This window comes from Sinocyclocheilus anshuiensis, unplaced genomic scaffold (genome assembly GCF_001515605.1).
Source record: "Sinocyclocheilus anshuiensis isolate Anshui unplaced genomic scaffold, SAMN03320099.WGS_v1.1 scaffold55, whole genome shotgun sequence".
NCBI lineage: Eukaryota > Metazoa > Chordata > Actinopteri > Cypriniformes > Cyprinidae > Sinocyclocheilus > Sinocyclocheilus anshuiensis.
The window spans coordinates 3,630,435-3,650,457 of NW_015549647.1; the positions used below are offsets into that span (position 1 = coordinate 3,630,435).

The following is a 20,023-nucleotide window of genomic DNA, read 5'->3' on the forward strand; positions in this document are numbered from 1 at the left end:
AGAGAGAGAGAGAGGGAAGGCAGAAATGAACACCAAGACCTTTAGAATGGCTGTTAGAGAGAAGAGCTGAATCAACCAGAAAGAATTCAGCATTGTCTGCACATAGCTCCTCATCCAGAAGAGGAAGAAACAGAAAAATAGAGAAAGGAAGTGCTGAGACAGCCAAAGCGAGGGAGAGAGAGAAAGAAAAATGGAAAAAGGGGGTCTCAGGCTCAGCTGCAGCGGAGTTTGGCCAGCAGGTAGGCTATGCTGAGGAACACCCAGACGATGAGCAGGTTTGGGCTCAGGGCCAGAAGGGGCAGAGAGTAGAGCAGACTGGGGTCCAGCCTGAAGTCACGTATGGGCAATAAGCCGCTCAGGTTCTTCTGAGTTACCCCCTCCCTGGTCCCAATGCTGCAGAGAGGGGCAGGGACGGAGGGACAGTGACGAGGGAGTGGTGGCAGGGGCAAACAGAATGGGGCGACATGCACAGGATGTGGTGACGTGACCGTTGTGGTGGTTCCAACATTAATGTAAAGTAAAAATGAAATGAAAAATCAATTGCAGACATGATGAAAAAGTGTTGAGTCGAGTCCATCCGTCAGATGTGGATGCCAAGAAAATGTAAATCCAAGACAGAAAACAGACAATGTGAATTAGGAAAAGAAATACAGACACAGAGAAGGGAAGGAGAGAGAATAAAGAAAGAGAAAATTGTGAGTGATGTTCTGCGTCTTTGCCATTTAAAGTAAAGAAAGTTAGAGAGATGGCTTCTCCATGTTGGACAGAAGGGGGCGTACGTAGAGCTGCTGCTGCTGTCAGCACTGGGCCATGCAAATCAAGCGTGCTGCGTCCTCCCATCATGCAACAGGCCAACAGAGCCATCATAACAAACCAACTGCAAACATAAAAACAATCTTGCGTACAGTATCTCTTTGTCTAGTAGGTGATCCATTTGTTTTGTATCCAGGCTTGAAGGAAGGTACATTTTTGATAGACTGCTGGCTTTCTTTGAGATTATTTATTTGCAGTTACTCAATCTCACACACACACACACACACACACAGGGGACATCAGCACAGCGCAGTGGCAGACCATGCACAGTGCATTGTGGGCAATACTTTTACTTAACATCTAATTTATTAACCTTGGTTAATTAATTAGATATTATGAACTAACAATGAAGAACAGTTTTTACAGCATTTATTTTTATCTACTTAAGGTAAATGTTAATTTGTAAATTTATTATTCTTTACGTTGTTAGAATACTTTAATTTGATTACTTTTTAATATAGTTTGATCATAATATACTAAGTAATCCTAATTTATACAAATCATAATTTATATTAGTATACAACGTTCAAAAGTCAATAACATTTGTATGTCTTTTAAAGTCCATTACTCTCACCAAGGCTGATTTTATTTGAGCAAACATACAGCAAAACAATAATATTGTGAACCTTTTTTACAATTTAAAATAGATTTATATATATATATATATATATATATATTTTTTTTTTTAATGAAATTTATTCCTGTGATGGCCAAGCTGAATTTTCAGCATCCATTAATCCAGACTTTAGAGTCACTTGATCCTTCAGAAATCATTCAAATATGCTGGTGTGGTAATTTCTTGTTATTATCAATGCTGAAAACAGTTGTGCTTATTGATATTTTTGAGGAAATCATGTAACCAAAAAAAAATAAAGGAAATCTTACTGACCCCAAACAGTAGAAGCTGTAAAAGCATTGTCCATTGCTAGCTAGTTTATGAGACCTAATGCATTAACTAGTGTAAATGATGTGAAACCTTATTGTAAAGCGTTACCATTGAGTGTTTACTGAGACTCTATAAAACAGCAACAAAACTTTCCTGTACTCCTCTTGTCTTTTTCATCAGCTTTCACAGGACAGATACAGTTTTAAATTTAACTACATATGTTTGTTTAGATCTGTCCTTAGGTTGCACAGGAGACAAGAGGAGAGAATTATGGGACAAAACCGACAATTTCATACTCTTATTTATAAGCACAGAACATCTGGCAAGCAGACAGCCAAAGAAATCAGCAGATCCAAAGTTTCAACATTTCCTCACACTCTACAGGAGCGATTTAGTTGTGTTTATGCCTCTTGTAGAGCATGGAGAGAAGGGACAAAATATGGTAGGGTGAAGTGGAAAGGAACAAACACTCCAAACAAGTGAGTAAATATAAAAGTAATGAACATATTAGGCCACATAAGCCACAGAGAAACAAAGACAGAAAAGTGTTACTGCAAACACCAAGAAGCTGCAAGCAATGAGGGATGATGCACTGGAGGGGATCCTTCAGAAAGAAAGAGAAAGGAAGAAAAGAGAAAAAGAAAAAGAGGGAGGCACATCCCCAAGCATGCGATGCTTATGAATTGAAGTGCAGGCAGTTGTTCAGGTGTCTTACCTGCGCATGCAGTCGAGGGCCTGGGTGAAGACCTGCGGGGCCATGCCGTGCTCGTGCTGCAGGATCAGACACTGCTCCAAAGTCACTGACATAGCAGTGCGGTCTTTGGCACTTTTACAGCTGGTAAAACGTACTCCATTCAGTCGCCGACAAATCTGAGTGTGAAGGGGCACATATATTGTGTTACAGCCAACTACATATTCACACTTATTCCAGTTTGGCATTCAAGTGTCTTTTGAAATGGAACTAGAACCACTTAAAACATCTTAAATGCAAACTCTGTTGGTACTGTGCTGAACTAAAACAAATGATTTTTTTTGACTACATATGTTCATTTGTTATTAAGGGTGCACCAATTAACGCAGTGGTTCTCAATCCTTTTTGACTTCAAGGCCCCTCATGATCCAACACAATTTTCGAAGGTCCCTAATATTGGCTAAGACAGGTATTAGTGTATTTGTATTTGAATATATGACGTATTTGTGCAGTAATTATGATAATACACCTTGTTTTCAAACTTTATTATTAGCAGAAACTGGGAGTGTTGATATACTGAATTAAAGATAAATCATTTTGTGATCACAGAACAACAAAGATTCTAATTCTGTATATTATTTAATAATAAAAATAGTTTTTGAGGAAGGAATAAAGAAACATGATTTCAGGTTGATATTTTGTGATTTTAGATTTTTTAAGTAAATAATTTAAGTCTTCCTTAATGGGCCCCTTTGGAAGTTTCACAAGGCCCCCTCTGGTTGAAAACCACTGAGTTAAGCAATGTTTTTACACTTATTGGGCCTCATTCATGAAACACAAGCGGAACTAATTTTTGTGTAAATCATTTGGAAAGTCGTTCTGACGTAAGTTTTCAGATTCATGAAAATGTTCGTATTTTGAAAATATTAGTTGATACGAAATAAATTTACACCTGCTCCCTACCACGTGTAAATGGTGCATAAAACATTCAAACGTTCTGTATTCTTTTAGACAAACATTTAACGAGTTCATTTGCCCTGTCCTTTTTTTTTCTTTCATTTTTTACTCTTTAACTTTGGGTAAAAACGCAGAGCTCCTCACTTTCCCTTTTTACACAGCCGTCCAATCACAGTGGAGGAGGGGCGGGACAAACACTACATTGACCAACCATCAAACTTGTACAACACATCAATGGAGAAGTTAATATTGCTGGTTACTGCATTTTTATATTCAATTATATTCTTCAAAATAAGATACTCATAACATGTTACTGCCGTGAATATAACGTAGCAAACAACGCGTCACTCCAATAAATTGCAGTGCCTCCAAAGCTCCACCAGCTGGTCGTTTTCAGAAGAGCACCAGGCATTATGTTAGCTGGCTAAAAACGCTCTGGTGGACACGTTAATTTATTAATTTATTATTAGGCATATAGCCTATTAGTCTCTTATGCATTTATGCAATATAACTTGCCAAACTTGAGAATTGACTACAAAGGATTCCACACCATTCCTAGATACGTAATTTGCGTAGCTGTAATTCATAGGCGGGGAATATGCTAATTGTGAATGAGCGTGCATGCGCACCCTATTTAGGAATGATTGGACTTCATTAACACACACACGTTTAACTATCAAATCTGACCTTTAGGAAGTATTTGTGAATCCGGAGGAGAGTTTTCGGGATGGTCTGTTTTACACATAAATTACTCAGAATTTACTCATATATTTACGAATGTTTCATGAATGAGGCCCATTATATGCATTTTAAAAGTTAGATTTCAGCTTAACTTAAACAATAATTAGTTTTTTTTTAAATGTCTTGTAAACCGACTGAAATCATAATTATCAGACTACAATTGACCTCAATGTTGTGCGCTTGTGTCAAAAGCCAGAGGTGACGTGCGATGCGTATTCTTAGACACTTTAGCTCGACTTCACAAAACCTGTAGCTTAATTATAACTGCACATGGAAAATTACTGAATGTGATCAGCCAATATACCTGTACAAGCATTACGCCTATGTGCATGAAGCTGTAGCAAAATGCATCAATGCAAATGACATTTCGTAAAATGTCGACTTCTATTGGATTATCAGTATCTAAGATTTATTTGACTTTTTTTCAGGGTTTTGTTTAGCTTTTTTCTCTTTGTCTAACTGTACAATAATTAAATGATAAATTGCTGTGATTTCACCTCAAAACAAAAACACATTTAATATTTCTATTTTCAGAGGTGTCAGTACAAATGAGATGAGCCAAATGAGATGTTTTTGCACTCGAACATGGATTCTACTGTATTTCGGACATGAAAACTATGGGTGATGTTTTTTTTCTACGTTTTTTTTTTAATGAGAATAGTTTAAAATGAAATCAATGCTAAATGGGTTTGCGCAATTCTTTGAATATAATTTAGTTGTTTCACCCTTTATTGTGTCACATTAGGGGCCCTATTTTAAAGATCTAAGCGCATGGTTTAAAGCGCACTGCGCAATTGCGCTTAGGGCGTATCCGAATCCACTTTTGCTAGTTTAAGGACGGGAAAAATGGTCGGCACGCACGGCGCATGGTCTAAAAGGGTTGTCCCTATTCTCTTAATGAGTAATGGGTGTGTTTTGGGCGTAACGTGCCATAAACCAATCAGAGTCTCATCTCCCATTCCCTTTAAAAGCCAGTTGCGCTCGCGCCATGGCGGATTCGCTATTTACATGGCAGAATTTGCAAGCACAGCGCAGTGGCAGACCATGCACAGTGCATTGTGGGCAATACTTTTACTTAACATCTAATTTATTAACCTTGGTTAATTAATTAGATATTATGAACTAACAATGAAGAACAGTTTTTACAGCATTTATTTTTATCTACTTAAGGTAAATGTTAATTTGTAAATTTATTATTCTTTACGTTGTTAGAATACTTTAATTTGATTACTTTTTAATATAGTTTGATCATAATATACTAAGTAATCCTAATTTATACAAATCATAATTTATATTAGTATACAACGTTCAAAAGTCAATAACATTTGTATGTCTTTTAAAGTCCATTACTCTCACCAAGGCTGATTTTATTTGAGCAAACATACAGCAAAACAATAATATTGTGAACCTTTTTTACAATTTAAAATAGATTTATATATATATATATATATATATATATTTTTTTTTTTAATGAAATTTATTCCTGTGATGGCCAAGCTGAATTTTCAGCATCCATTAATCCAGACTTTAGAGTCACTTGATCCTTCAGAAATCATTCAAATATGCTGGTGTGGTAATTTCTTGTTATTATCAATGCTGAAAACAGTTGTGCTTATTGATATTTTTGAGGAAATCATGTAACCAAAAAAAAATAAAGGAAATCTTACTGACCCCAAACAGTAGAAGCTGTAAAAGCATTGTCCATTGCTAGCTAGTTTATGAGACCTAATGCATTAACTAGTGTAAATGATGTGAAACCTTATTGTAAAGCGTTACCATTGAGTGTTTACTGAGACTCTATAAAACAGCAACAAAACTTTCCTGTACTCCTCTTGTCTTTTTCATCAGCTTTCACAGGACAGATACAGTTTTAAATTTAACTACATATGTTTGTTTAGATCTGTCCTTAGGTTGCACAGGAGACAAGAGGAGAGAATTATGGGACAAAACCGACAATTTCATACTCTTATTTATAAGCACAGAACATCTGGCAAGCAGACAGCCAAAGAAATCAGCAGATCCAAAGTTTCAACATTTCCTCACACTCTACAGGAGCGATTTAGTTGTGTTTATGCCTCTTGTAGAGCATGGAGAGAAGGGACAAAATATGGTAGGGTGAAGTGGAAAGGAACAAACACTCCAAACAAGTGAGTAAATATAAAAGTAATGAACATATTAGGCCACATAAGCCACAGAGAAACAAAGACAGAAAAGTGTTACTGCAAACACCAAGAAGCTGCAAGCAATGAGGGATGATGCACTGGAGGGGATCCTTCAGAAAGAAAGAGAAAGGAAGAAAAGAGAAAAAGAAAAAGAGGGAGGCACATCCCCAAGCATGCGATGCTTATGAATTGAAGTGCAGGCAGTTGTTCAGGTGTCTTACCTGCGCATGCAGTCGAGGGCCTGGGTGAAGACCTGCGGGGCCATGCCGTGCTCGTGCTGCAGGATCAGACACTGCTCCAAAGTCACTGACATAGCAGTGCGGTCTTTGGCACTTTTACAGCTGGTAAAACGTACTCCATTCAGTCGCCGACAAATCTGAGTGTGAAGGGGCACATATATTGTGTTACAGCCAACTACATATTCACACTTATTCCAGTTTGGCATTCAAGTGTCTTTTGAAATGGAACTAGAACCACTTAAAACATCTTAAATGCAAACTCTGTTGGTACTGTGCTGAACTAAAACAGATGATTTTTTTTGACTACATATGTTCATTTGTTATTAAGGGTGCACCAATTAACGCAGTGGTTCTCAATCCTTTTTGACTTCAAGGCCCCTCATGATCCAACACAATTTTCGAAGGTCCCTAATATTGGCTAAGACAGGTATTAGTGTATTTGTATTTGAATATATGACGTATTTGTGCAGTAATTATGATAATACACCTTGTTTTCAAACTTTATTATTAGCAGAAACTGGGAGTGTTGATATACTGAATTAAAGATAAATCATTTTGTGATCACAGAACAACAAAGATTCTAATTCTGTATATTATTTAATAATAAAAATAGTTTTTGAGGAAGGAATAAAGAAACATGATTTCAGGTTGATATTTTGTGATTTTAGATTTTTTAAGTAAATAATTTAAGTCTTCCTTAATGGGCCCCTTTGGAAGTTTCACAAGGCCCCCTCTGGTTGAAAACCACTGAGTTAAGCAATGTTTTTACACTTATTGGGCCTCATTCATGAAACACAAGCGGAACTAATTTTTGTGTAAATCATTTGGAAAGTCGTTCTGACGTAAGTTTTCAGATTCATGAAAATGTTCGTATTTTGAAAATATTAGTTGATACGAAATAAATTTACACCTGCTCCCTACCACGTGTAAATGGTGCATAAAACATTCAAACGTTCTGTATTCTTTTAGACAAACATTTAACGAGTTCATTTGCCCTGTCCTTTTTTTTTTTTTCATTTTTTACTCTTTAACTTTGGGTAAAAATGCAGAGCTCCTCACTTTCCCTTTTTACACAGCCGTCCAATCACAGTGGAGGAGGGGCGGGACAAACACTACATTGACCAACCATCAAACTTGTACAACACATCAATGGAGAAGTTAATATTGCTGGTTACTGCATTTTTATATTCAATTATATTCTTCAAAATAAGATACTCATAACATGTTACTGCCGTGAATATAACGTAGCAAACAACGCGTCACTCCAATAAATTGCAGTGCCTCCAAAGCTCCACCAGCTGGTCGTTTTCAGAAGAGCACCAGGCATTATGTTAGCTGGCTAAAAACGCTCTGGTGGACACGTTAATTTATTAATTTATTATTAGGCATATAGCCTATTAGTCTCTTATGCATTTATGCAATATAACTTGCCAAACTTGAGAATTGACTACAAAGGATTCCACACCATTCCTAGATACGTAATTTGCGTAGCTGTAATTCATAGGCGGGGAATATGCTAATTGTGAATGAGCGTGCATGCGCACCCTATTTAGGAATGATTGGACTTCATTAACACACACACGTTTAACTATCAAATCTGACCTTTAGGAAGTATTTGTGAATCCGGAGGAGAGTTTTCGGGATGGTCTGTTTTACACATAAATTACTCAGAATTTACTCATATATTTACGAATGTTTCATGAATGAGGCCCATTATATGCATTTTAAAAGTTAGATTTCAGCTTAACTTAAACAATAATTAGTTTTTTTTTAAATGTCTTGTAAACCGACTGAAATCATAATTATCAGACTACAATTGACCTCAATGTTGTGCGCTTGTGTCAAAAGCCAGAGGTGACGTGCGATGCGTATTCTTAGACACTTTAGCTCGACTTCACAAAACCTGTAGCTTAATTATAACTGCACATGGAAAATTACTGAATGTGATCAGCCAATATACCTGTACAAGCATTACGCCTATGTGCATGAAGCTGTAGCAAAATGCATCAATGCAAATGACATTTCGTAAAATGTCGACTTCTATTGGATTATCAGTATCTAAGATTTATTTGACTTTTTTTCAGGGTTTTGTTTAGCTTTTTTCTCTTTGTCTAACTGTACAATAATTAAATGATAAATTGCTGTGATTTCACCTCAAAACAAAAACACATTTAATATTTCTATTTTCAGAGGTGTCAGTACAAATGAGATGAGCCAAATGAGATGTTTTTGCACTCGAACATGGATTCTACTGTATTTCGGACATGAAAACTATGGGTGATGTTTTTTTTCTACGTTTTTTTTTTAATGAGAATAGTTTAAAATGAAATCAATGCTAAATGGGTTTGCGCAATTCTTTGAATATAATTTAGTTGTTTCACCCTTTATTGTGTCACATTAGGGGCCCTATTTTAAAGATCTAAGCGCATGGTTTAAAGCGCACTGCGCAATTGCGCTTAGGGCGTATCCGAATCCACTTTTGCTAGTTTAAGGACGGGAAAAATGGTCGGCACGCACGGCGCATGGTCTAAAAGGGTTGTCCCTATTCTCTTAATGAGTAATGGGTGTGTTTTGGGCGTAACGTGCCATAAACCAATCAGAGTCTCATCTCCCATTCCCTTTAAAAGCCAGTTGCGCTCGCGCCATGGCGGATTCGCTATTTACATGGCAGAATTTGCAAGCGGAAAAACTGAACGCTTCTCTACTGAGGGAACGGATCTGTTTGTGCACGTAATTCTGATAAATGCAAAGACAATGAGGCCCATTATATGCATTTTAAAAGTTAGATTTCAGCTTAACTTAAACAATAATTAGTTTTTTTTTAAATGTCTTGTAAACCGACTGAAATCATAATTATCAGACTACAATTGACCTCAATGTTGTGCGCTTGTGTCAAAAGCCAGAGGTGACGTGCGATGCGTATTCTTAGACACTTTAGCTCGACTTCACAAAACCTGTAGCTTAATTATAACTGCACATGGAAAATTACTGAATGTGATCAGCCAATATACCTGTACAAGCATTACGCCTATGTGCATGAAGCTGTAGCAAAATGCATCAATGCAAATGACATTTCGTAAAATGTCGACTTCTATTGGATTATCAGTATCTAAGATTTATTTGACTTTTTTTCAGGGTTTTGTTTAGCTTTTTTCTCTTTGTCTAACTGTACAATAATTAAATGATAAATTGCTGTGATTTCACCTCAAAACAAAAACACATTTAATATTTCTATTTTCAGAGGTGTCAGTACAAATGAGATGAGCCAAATGAGATGTTTTTGCACTCGAACATGGATTCTACTGTATTTCGGACATGAAAACTATGGGTGATGTTTTTTTTCTACGTTTTTTTTTTAATGAGAATAGTTTAAAATGAAATCAATGCTAAATGGGTTTGCGCAATTCTTTGAATATAATTTAGTTGTTTCACCCTTTATTGTGTCACATTAGGGGCCCTATTTTAAAGATCTAAGCGCATGGTTTAAAGCGCACTGCGCAATTGCGCTTAGGGCGTATCCGAATCCACTTTTGCTAGTTTAAGGACGGGAAAAATGGTCGGCCCGCCAGGCGCATGGTCTAAAAGGGTTGTCCCTATTCTCTTAATGAGTAATGGGTGTGTTTTGGGCGTAACGTGCCATAAACCAATCAGAGTCTCATCTCCCATTCCCTTTAAAAGCCAGTTGCGCTCGTGCCATGGCGGATTCGCTATTTACATGGCAGAATTTGCAAGCGGAAAAACTGAACGCTTCTCTACTGAGGGAACGGATCTGTTTGTGCACGTAATTCTGATAAATGCAAAGACTATCCATTATGACATGTAGGCATTTTTATATTTATGTACACAATTCAATAATAATCTTTTACATTTTAATCCTTTAATTTTTCATTTTTAAAAATGTTTGTGCTGCTGCGCATCCATGTGTGTGTAATAAGCAAAGTGTACGCGCATTGTGCACCCGCCTATAGGCGCATATTACTAACACGCTCTTTAAATAGCAAAAAAAAAAATATTGCACCAGACTTTAGACCAGGTTTTTGTTGGTCAATGGCGCAGTCCATTTCAGTTGCCTCAAAATAGCAACGCACCAGCAATGCGCCTGAACACACCTCGTTTTCAGACCAGCACGCCCATGGGTGCAAATGTATTTGCTATTTAAACAACGTGGCGCAGGATGTGAAAATGACAACTGGGTCGGGCTGAAACTAGCAAAAAACACTTGCGTCGCGCCTGGCGCCGGATGTATGATAGGGCCCTAAGTAGGAGAACTGTTACCTCTGCAGCCTGCCACAAGATGTCTACATTTTTATTTTTCCTAGCATGAACATTTTGACCAAGGAACCGCAACAGCTCTGGGAGGCACGTCTGACTACGAGAGCGAGGAAGACCTATGAGAGAGAGAAAATTAAAACCAGAGTGACTTGCATAATTCAAATCTTGCAATAATTTATTTTTTATTATGTAGAGAGGGAAAAAAACATGAGAGAGAGTGATGACTTACAGTCATCAGGTAAAACCTCTTTGAACTGCTGGTAGTAAGAGCTAAGACGTGCCAGGCTCTCCACATTGATGAGCTCCTGAAGCAACGTGTCTCCAAACCTACGACACAAACATTTTGAATTCCCTTTAGATATCTTCAATATGAACACAAGTGTATGCCAAACTGAAAAAGAGATCAGATAAAACAAACAATTATGATATCATGTTATTTGTTGATGTTATGCAAGCACTCTTGAGGGGTGTTTTACATAATCAGGACTCACTTCTCGGCGAGCGTTTGCTGCTCGTTGATGCCCACGTTGAACAGCACCGGCTGTACCCGCAGCAGCATGCCATTCTGGATCTCCCTTGGCAATGCATCAAACATGCTTCCCGGGAGCGGGATGCGAACATTGAACCCGTCTCGATTTCCGGTGATCACAGGCAGCATGTCGGGGGAAGAGGTAGAGATGGCCTGTGTCACCTTGAATGTCACATTCCGCAGGTCCATTATTCCTATGCTCATGTCCCCTAACATGGCTAACTCCTCTCCTGGGAAACACACACACACAACAAAGCAAAATCACTGTACCCAGTGCAGTGTGATTCAAAACAGAGTGCTTCACTCACATAGAAATAATGAAGAAGAACTGTGCCCTAAATGAGTTTATATAACAAGTGCTTTGATTCAGTGGTCACTGTGTATCCAGTTGCAAAGTATGGGCATACTATATGCGAGTAAGTGTGTGTTTACCGTAAGTACTTAATAGACACTCGAACTGAGCAAGCAGACCGATGGTGTAAAGCTGTCTCAGGAAACCGTCGTCACGGAGACAGTTTCTCAGTTTGATGATGAAGCCACAAATTAGTGCTGTGAGCTTAAGAGAGGCAAAAAGACAGAGCAAGAAGACATGTCAGAGAATTACAGAAAAACAGACCATTCATCCAAAACTTTGACATTATGAAAAGTTCATAAAGACATTGTAAAAGAAATCCGTATCAATCAAGCAATTTATTCAAAGTTTTCTCAATTGTACATTTGTAAACTACATGAACTATACACATGTAAATATCTGTACATTCATTAAAACAATTACATGTTTTTACTCTATATTGCTACTATTATATAGCATTATTTAATTTTTAGTTTTTCTTATATTAGTGTTATATTTCTTCTCTACTGTGTAATTCCTATGCATGTCTGCACTATCATGTATGTTTGCACTATGTCTGTACTTTCTTCTGCACTGGAAGCTCCTGTAGCCAAGACAAATTCCTTGTGTGTGTAAACACACTTAGCAATTAAGCTCTTTCTGACTTCTGACTTAAAGAGACATCATCACTTTATACGATGAAAAGATTTGATTCACTGATCAGTGCACATACATTGAGCATGATAAATATGGTAAACACAAGCTCAAACTTGCTTGCTAATGAGGTTTGTTCTTGTGTGTCAAGCAAGTGCGGTTGAACTGCCGTTCACCATATTTGATGTGCTCTATGATGTGTTAAACAATGTTTTTAGATGTAAATAAAAGCCTAAATGAAATCTGTTCATCATATAAAGCAACCGTTTCTCTTCAGAAGGCTTGAATTTAACTGCTCGATTCATTTCAGTTTCTTTTACAGTCTCTCACTGAATTGACTTTCAATTCAGTGGCAGACATCTCTCAGGTTTTATTAAAAATATCTTCATTTGTGTTTTAAAGATGAACCAAAGTCTTCTAGGCTTGGAAAGACATGAGGTCGAGTAAATGATTTTTAAGTGTGAACTATTCCTTTAAGGTCATGGAAGTGTTCACTAATATGTGTGTTTTAGAACTAACTGTCTGGCAGAAGACCACGTCTCGGCGGTACTGCAGGTTGAGGTCCATTGCGATGGTGGGTGCACTGTCTTGCATGAGCAAGAAAACCATTGACTTCTTGGCTTTGTCACTCATCATGGCCACACACTCTGTTAGGGTTGTCAAGAGGGGATACAGGGCTTCGCTCCACTCACCTGACACACAAAGAGAATCTGCTGCTATTATCTTTATTAAACATGACATCTTCATGTTTCTTTAAAATCTCATGTTTCACTTTAAAGACCCCATGAAATCAAAATTTAAAGTTTTGTTGCTTTTAGTCTGTGTATTAATCCAATAAGAATAATTCCATCATCATTTACTTACCCTCCTGTGGTTCCAAAACCATTAGACTTTCATTTATCTTTGAAACACAAGGAAACGGCAAGGAAACCTGAAAGATTTTTGTCCCTCCATTGAAATTACATTCCATCAAAGATTCAAGTTCATTAAAGACATAGTAAAAGTAATCCATATGAATCGAACAATTTATGCTCAACAAATAAATGGTAAACTGAAGCTTGCGCAATGTGTGAGAACCAGTGAACTCAAGTTTGAAGAACCAATTAGGTTTGACCTTCCGTTGACCATTTGATGTGCTCTATGTATATAATCAATGTTTATATGTGAATAAAAGCCTACATTAAAGGGATTGTGTCTCTTTAGAAGGCTTGATTAAAAAGCTTGATTCATATGGATTACATTTTGTGATTTTTTTAAATGAACTTAAGGTTTTGGGGGACAAAAATCTCTCAGGTTTCGTTTAAAATATGTTCATATATGTTTTGAAGATGAACGAAAGTCTTATGGGATTGGAACGACATGACTGAATTTTCATTTTTGGGAGAACTAACCCTTTAACATTTGATCATTTCTATACTAGTTTAATTGTAAACATTTACAAAAATTGCTTTTAGAAGATATATGCCTATAAAAATTGCAATCCCTGTCTTTCAAGAATACAGACTCAAAAAAACTTTTTTCTAATCAAATTTCTAGAACTGGAATGTCTGTTCCCCCAAAAAATTTAAAATACCACTAGACTAAATATGCTTCCCATCAGAGTGATTTACATTTAGTATAAACTAAACGCTATTGGACATTTAAAAAAAAAAACTCTTTGATACGTCTTGCCCCGACTTCCTGTTTAAATAAAAAATGTCAATACAGTGGGGGTAACCAATTCACGGGGACTTTAAAGGTAACCAAGGACACAGAGTTCAGGAAACAGTAGCAATGACAAGTTTACAAGTAACACCATTAACAAGGATGAACAACAACAGATGTGACAAAAGTGAACACTTATTCAGCGCAAGCGCATAAGCCTAAGGGAGGGGGAGGGGCTCTTACCTGGGTAACTCTCCTCTCCACTGCTGCTGCTGCCATCTATAGGGATGGAGGTGCAACATGCAACGGTTAACTTAGCGAGTGCAACTAGCATAGCACACGCAGCTCACAGACATTGAACGCAACGTAAGACAGCAGAAACTTTAAAATGAAGATTTAACAGCTACTTCTCCACTCAAATACAAAGTGGAATGTTGCAAAGGATTGTCTAGAAGTAATATGCAAGTAAGTAATATTCACAGCTGCCTGGCAAGCTAATGATTTCATAGTCATTATATAATGTAAAAGACAACTGTAAATCACAGCATGCTGGCACTGCCAAGTGACTAACTGGCACAGACAGCCAGCACCAGACAGCCAGCCTGTGAGCCTGTTGACCAGCCAGCCAATCAAACGAGAGCACCCGGTCACATGTTCACAGTAGGCAAATATGCTGGGTCAAACAACAGAATGTTCCAGAAACATGTTCCAGAGACATGGCACATCAACAGAGAGTCACACAGAGACAACACACACTCGTTAACATAAACTGTGGAATGCACTTGGATGTCAGTTTTTCCATACATTCATATTGCTTTGTTTTGGCAAAAGGTAAACAAATATACACATATGTGACCCTGGACCACAAAACCAATCATAAGGGTCAGTTTTTTTAAATTGAGATTTATACATCATCTGAAAGCTAAATAAATAAGCTTTCTATAGATGTATGGTTTGTTAGGATAGGACAATATTTGGCCGAGATACAACTATTTGAAAATCTGGAATCTGAGGGAGCAAAAAAATCAAAATACTGAGAAAATCGCCTTTAAAGTTGTTCGAATTAAGTTCTTAGCAATGCATTTTACTAATGAAAAATTAAGTTTTTATATATTTATGGTAGGAAATGTACAAAATATCTTCATGGAACATGATCTTTACTTAATATCCTAATGATTTTTGGCATAAAATAAAAATCGATAATTTTGACCCATACAATGTATTTTTGGCTATTGCTACAAATATACCCCAGCGACTTAAGACTGGTTTTGTGGTCCAGGGTCACATATTACTAGACTCTTTAAAATCAGACACACATATACAACGATGTACCATAGATACCTAGGTAAAAAAATAAAGATGATGAGGTGGATTAGAAACAATGAGAGAAGAATTTCTAGCCACAACCAGTCAAGTTAGCGTAATATAAATGCTTGTTGCTATGGCAGCATGCAAACCTGTTTGAAGATGAACAGGTGACAGGGTTCATGAAAAACAGAGACTGAAAGTGTAATAACTAGAAATAGAAAGAAGAAATGAGTATGTACATGTTAGTGTGTGTACCACTATGCAAATACAAGGGACAAGCAGCAGAGAATGTGAAGCAGAGTGCAGAAAGGCAAAATAATATAAGACTCTGCCTACTAGACTCCATGCTGTTCTCAAAAATATAACAGAGAGAGGCACCTACAGGCATGTGTTTCTGCATTAACATGGCATGCAGGGTTCAGATCGGGTGGTGAAGATGATGGTGACGGCGATAGTGAAGGCGACTGCTGTTGCGGTTCAGGGACCGAGGAAGGCTCCTCCATGCAGACAGGGTTGATCCAGAAGGCTTTTGTTTTCCCATTACCTTTCTTACTGGTGCCACTTTGCTGGTCAGTCTGGAACATGTCCTCACTGCTGCTGCTGTGCAGACGGTCCCTCTGCAGCAGTTTATCCACTCGCTGGATGATACACTCTAGACTTTTGTCAACATTCCCCCACACCTTTTCCTGTAACAAAGAAACTTTTTGTACAAAGTACAAATTTTGGGCACAAAAACATGCATTTAAACATTTTTAAACAGAATGATGCACTCATTCAGAGATTTCTGTCCCCCCAAACTTTAACACTTCAAAAAATTCATAACAACACAGTAAAAGTAATCCATCTGAATCGAGTAGTTTCTTCTGAAGAGACACAATCACTTTATATGATGAACATATTTAATTTAGGCTTTTATTTACATTGATAAATGGTCAAAGTTGTGTATTTGCTGTGTTTTATGTGTAAGACAATGAAAGCATGCATTTTTATAATAATAATAATAATAATAATGTTTATTGTTTTAGGAAAAACAGTTAGTTTAGGGATTTTTGGGGAGTATTTTCTTTATCTGGGTTTCAATTTTCTTCATTGAGCAAACCTGATAAAATGAAACTTTAACCCAAACCAAAACCTTATCAAATTGATAAACTGATCAAACGTGACAGTAAAACTTTAACACTGTCAAAAAAAAAGAAATTTTGTTTTTTTAAATGATCACAATACAATTTTTCATATCAGTCGATATCGATAATTATCACGATCAATTTCAAATCTTTATTTCTTTCAAGTTTAAAGGCAGATTTTTGCTCCTAAGTGAAAGTTGTAGAAACCAGACCATTAATTGTGGTTTTAAATGACTCTTTATGGTCAGAACATGATAAACACTTCACATTGTTGAATTCACATTTGGAACACTCTTCCAGTAATTTTTCCTTAACAAAATAAATATATTAATATAAAAAAAATGTTCTTAGCTTCTGCATGTTCTAATGAGTGATAGTTTCAAATCATGAACCAGGTTTGTGTTGCCTGACTTTGATGACACGTATCTTCAGCACAGTTTGCAGTGCAGGCTGCAATATTAATAATATTACATTTTTTTGGTCTCTTAGAAATGCATATTTGACAGTAGTTTGAGTTGAGTTGACAGTAGTAGCTTGAATTAGGATGCAGATGTAAATTTATTTTCATTATCAAAAACAGTAACGACTGTAAACATTGTCACAACCTCATTTTTATATGATGAAATTTAATTATTCTGACTGTTTGAGTTTTACTAACATTAACCACTGGTCTTCCATAGTAGCATACATTTAGATCATGATAACCACAGTTAAACCACACATAAAGCACCTCAATACCATGGTAAAAATTTAACTTTATGGTTTTCTAGGTATTTGTATGAAAAACAGTAGTCTAAATACATTTAGTATAAATGCACAAACACTATAACTTAAAAACAAAAAATGCTGTAATTATATTCCATTACTCCTTTAATATGTCTACATTAATAATATAATAAAATTCGATATGAATATCCCACATTTCTGCCACAATACCATGGCGCTGTTTAGTGCTTGCGTGACTTAGACTTATCAGCGAGTAAACGCATCTACTCTAGTGAGATCGCGCTGCGCTGCCGTTTGAACTTTGAGTCGAGCGGAAATGAATAGTGCCGTTTCGTTCCACTTTTGGCACATAAACATTATATCGAACAGTTATCAAACTCTTGTTATCGTTTTATCGAGGAAAATTATATCGCGAGAATTATAGTTATCGTTTTATCGCCCAGCCCTTTTATTCATTAAAGAATACTAAAAAAAATTTAACATGATATGCACCAAATATTAAGCAGAACAACAGTTTTCAACAATGATAATTATAAGAAATGTTTCTTGCACACCAAAATTAGCATATTAGAATTTTTTTTGAAGGATCATGTGAAATTGTGAAGACTGGAGTAATGATGCTGAAAATTCAGCTTTGCCATCACAGGAATAAATTACATTTTAAAAATATACTAAAATAGACAATAGTTAAAGATATGACTACTACACAATATGACGACTTTTACTGTATTTTTTTTTTAGCAGATAAATGCTTGGTAAGCATGAGAGACTTCTTTCAAAAACGTATTGACTCCAAACTTTTGAATGGTAGTATAGATGTGTCAAGATTAACAATAGATCTGAACACATTTACACCAGATTACAAACGATTTTGATTTATATATCCAAACTGCTGTCAGGGAATAGTGAAAATCTTGTGTAAATATTGTCTGTACATTTTTTTAAACTTTAGTTAAAGGATTTTTTTATAGCTTACTTTTAATGGATATGTTACAATGCATTTGCTGTTAACAGGCCTCTAAAACTTTCTTACCCACTCTTCCTCATGCCAATCAACTTGGAGGGATGAACGACTGTTCCTGCCACTCCATTTGGCCAGTAGAGTGTCCTGATCATTCCTCAGCACCACCTGCTCTGAATCAGCAGAGGGTGAGTTTTTAGAGGCAATGTACTCGGGTCTAGCTGCGTTCAAGGCCTGCACTGCAGACGCCAGCAGTTTACAGTCACACACCATCACCAGTTGTCGTGTCTGACAGTGAGAGAGAAAAAGGGGTTATAGTGTCTGCCTCAGACAACACTGGGTCCAAGTTAGAAAAATGAAATGTGTTATTTTGTATCGTCAAATGGATATAAAGTACTTTGACACCCACCTTATCCGCTAGGATGGCGAGGGTTCTCTCCATGCCGTTAGCGGAGCGTTCTTTAGCGGCGCGAGACAGGCGCTCAGCGTAGTAGCTGACCTGAGTCTTGAACGTGTTGATATGGGAGATGATCTCTTTGGCACGGACAATATCCTGAGGGATGTAGACGATGGACTGGGAGCTGGACAGAGCACTGCTGCTGGACCAGAGAGAGCTTGGTTAATTAAACACACACCAAACAAGCAATAAATACACACCACTACATTAGTGCACAACAACAGACAGATAATGATTGTGCATTTCATTCAGACAGTGATGCTCCAGAGACTATGACAAGCACCAAACACTTCAGGGTCCTCAATCTTGATTTTTTAGAGCAAAGAGAGCAAGGTGCTCAGGGATGACAGATCTGTTTCACTAAGTGCTTCTGTACAATACAAAGGAACAGCAACAGTGGAGTGTGTTTGTACATCTTGAATGAACAGACAGTATAATTTCAGGAAACACATGATTGAGTGAACCTGTAAAGAACCAGGTCATTTTTCACCTCTGTTTTAAATGTAATATGCAGGACACTGCATTTTGCATGAAGAAAAATGTCTATTTAACGGTTTCCCCGTTAATGGCAGTACACAAATCAGTGTAGCACCAGACTTTGAAATGTGCAGTGCTCATGTTTATTTAATGAAATCATAGCCTTTTGAAGTTTAATCGTCACATTAAACCATATCGCAATTCTGGTCTTTCCGTCCCCAAATTTAAGACCTCCTGAAATCATAATTAAGACTTTCTTGTACAATTTAAGACTTTTTATGGCCTTAAATTTGATACAACTAAATGCAAGACTTTTTAAGGACCCGCGGAAACCCTGTTTAGGGACCATTAATGTATGTAAAAAAAATTTTTTTCATTATACTGTCATTGCAAAAATACTTAAAAAATAATTGTGATGATAAGTTATAACTGAATGACTGTTTTAATTATTGATTATTATTAGAGATTAGTTAGAGATTATTTAAAATCGTAAAATAGTTTATACATATTTTTAAATAGTAAAATAAAGTGGGACCCGCGGAAACCCTGTTTAGGGACCATTAATGTATGTAAAAAATTTTTTTTTCATTATACTGTCATTGCAAAAATACTTAACAAAAAATAATTGTGATGATAAGTTATAACTGAATGACTGTTTTAATTATTGATTATTATTAGAGATTAGTTAGAGATTATTTAAAATCGTAAAATAGTTTATACATATTTTTAAATAGTAAAATAAAGTGTTACTCATTAAATAAAGCAGTACTGAATTTAATTTATGCGGAGAATGACATTTTTCAAAATTAATGAGAACCTTGAGGGAAATGGTTTAATTTTCATGAAAATACAACACAGTCATTTATACGTGAGATTCAGTTATTGCTGTACATCAGCCAAGAAAAGTAACAATCAACCTGAGGTTCTAAATGACAAGAAAAAATTCAACAGGAGGCACAGATATATATGTGCGTGCTCAGCAAAAGACAATTATAGACTTTTTATTCAAACACACACACACACACACACACACACACACACACACACACAC

The 20,023-nt window shown here is 36.6% G+C and overlaps 1 protein-coding gene across 1 annotated transcript in view; it reads right to left on the minus strand.

The window, feature by feature from the left end:
- Positions 1-20,023, minus strand: part of LOC107660104 (type I inositol 3,4-bisphosphate 4-phosphatase-like) — a 72,331-nt gene that overhangs the window by 5,186 nt on the left and 47,122 nt on the right. Inside the window, exons 15-24 of the mRNA XM_016449333.1 lie at positions 18,448-18,634; positions 18,111-18,326; positions 15,610-15,913; positions 14,163-14,198; positions 12,795-12,967; positions 11,723-11,846; positions 11,253-11,520; positions 10,991-11,088; positions 10,765-10,877; positions 6,472-6,626 (exon numbers count right to left, since the gene is read on the minus strand). Of these exons, the coding sequence (XP_016304819.1) occupies positions 6,472-6,626; positions 10,765-10,877; positions 10,991-11,088; positions 11,253-11,520; positions 11,723-11,846; positions 12,795-12,967; positions 14,163-14,198; positions 15,610-15,913; positions 18,111-18,326; positions 18,448-18,634 (1,674 nt within the window). The remainder of the gene's footprint in view (positions 1-6,471; positions 6,627-10,764; positions 10,878-10,990; positions 11,089-11,252; positions 11,521-11,722; positions 11,847-12,794; positions 12,968-14,162; positions 14,199-15,609; positions 15,914-18,110; positions 18,327-18,447; positions 18,635-20,023) is intronic.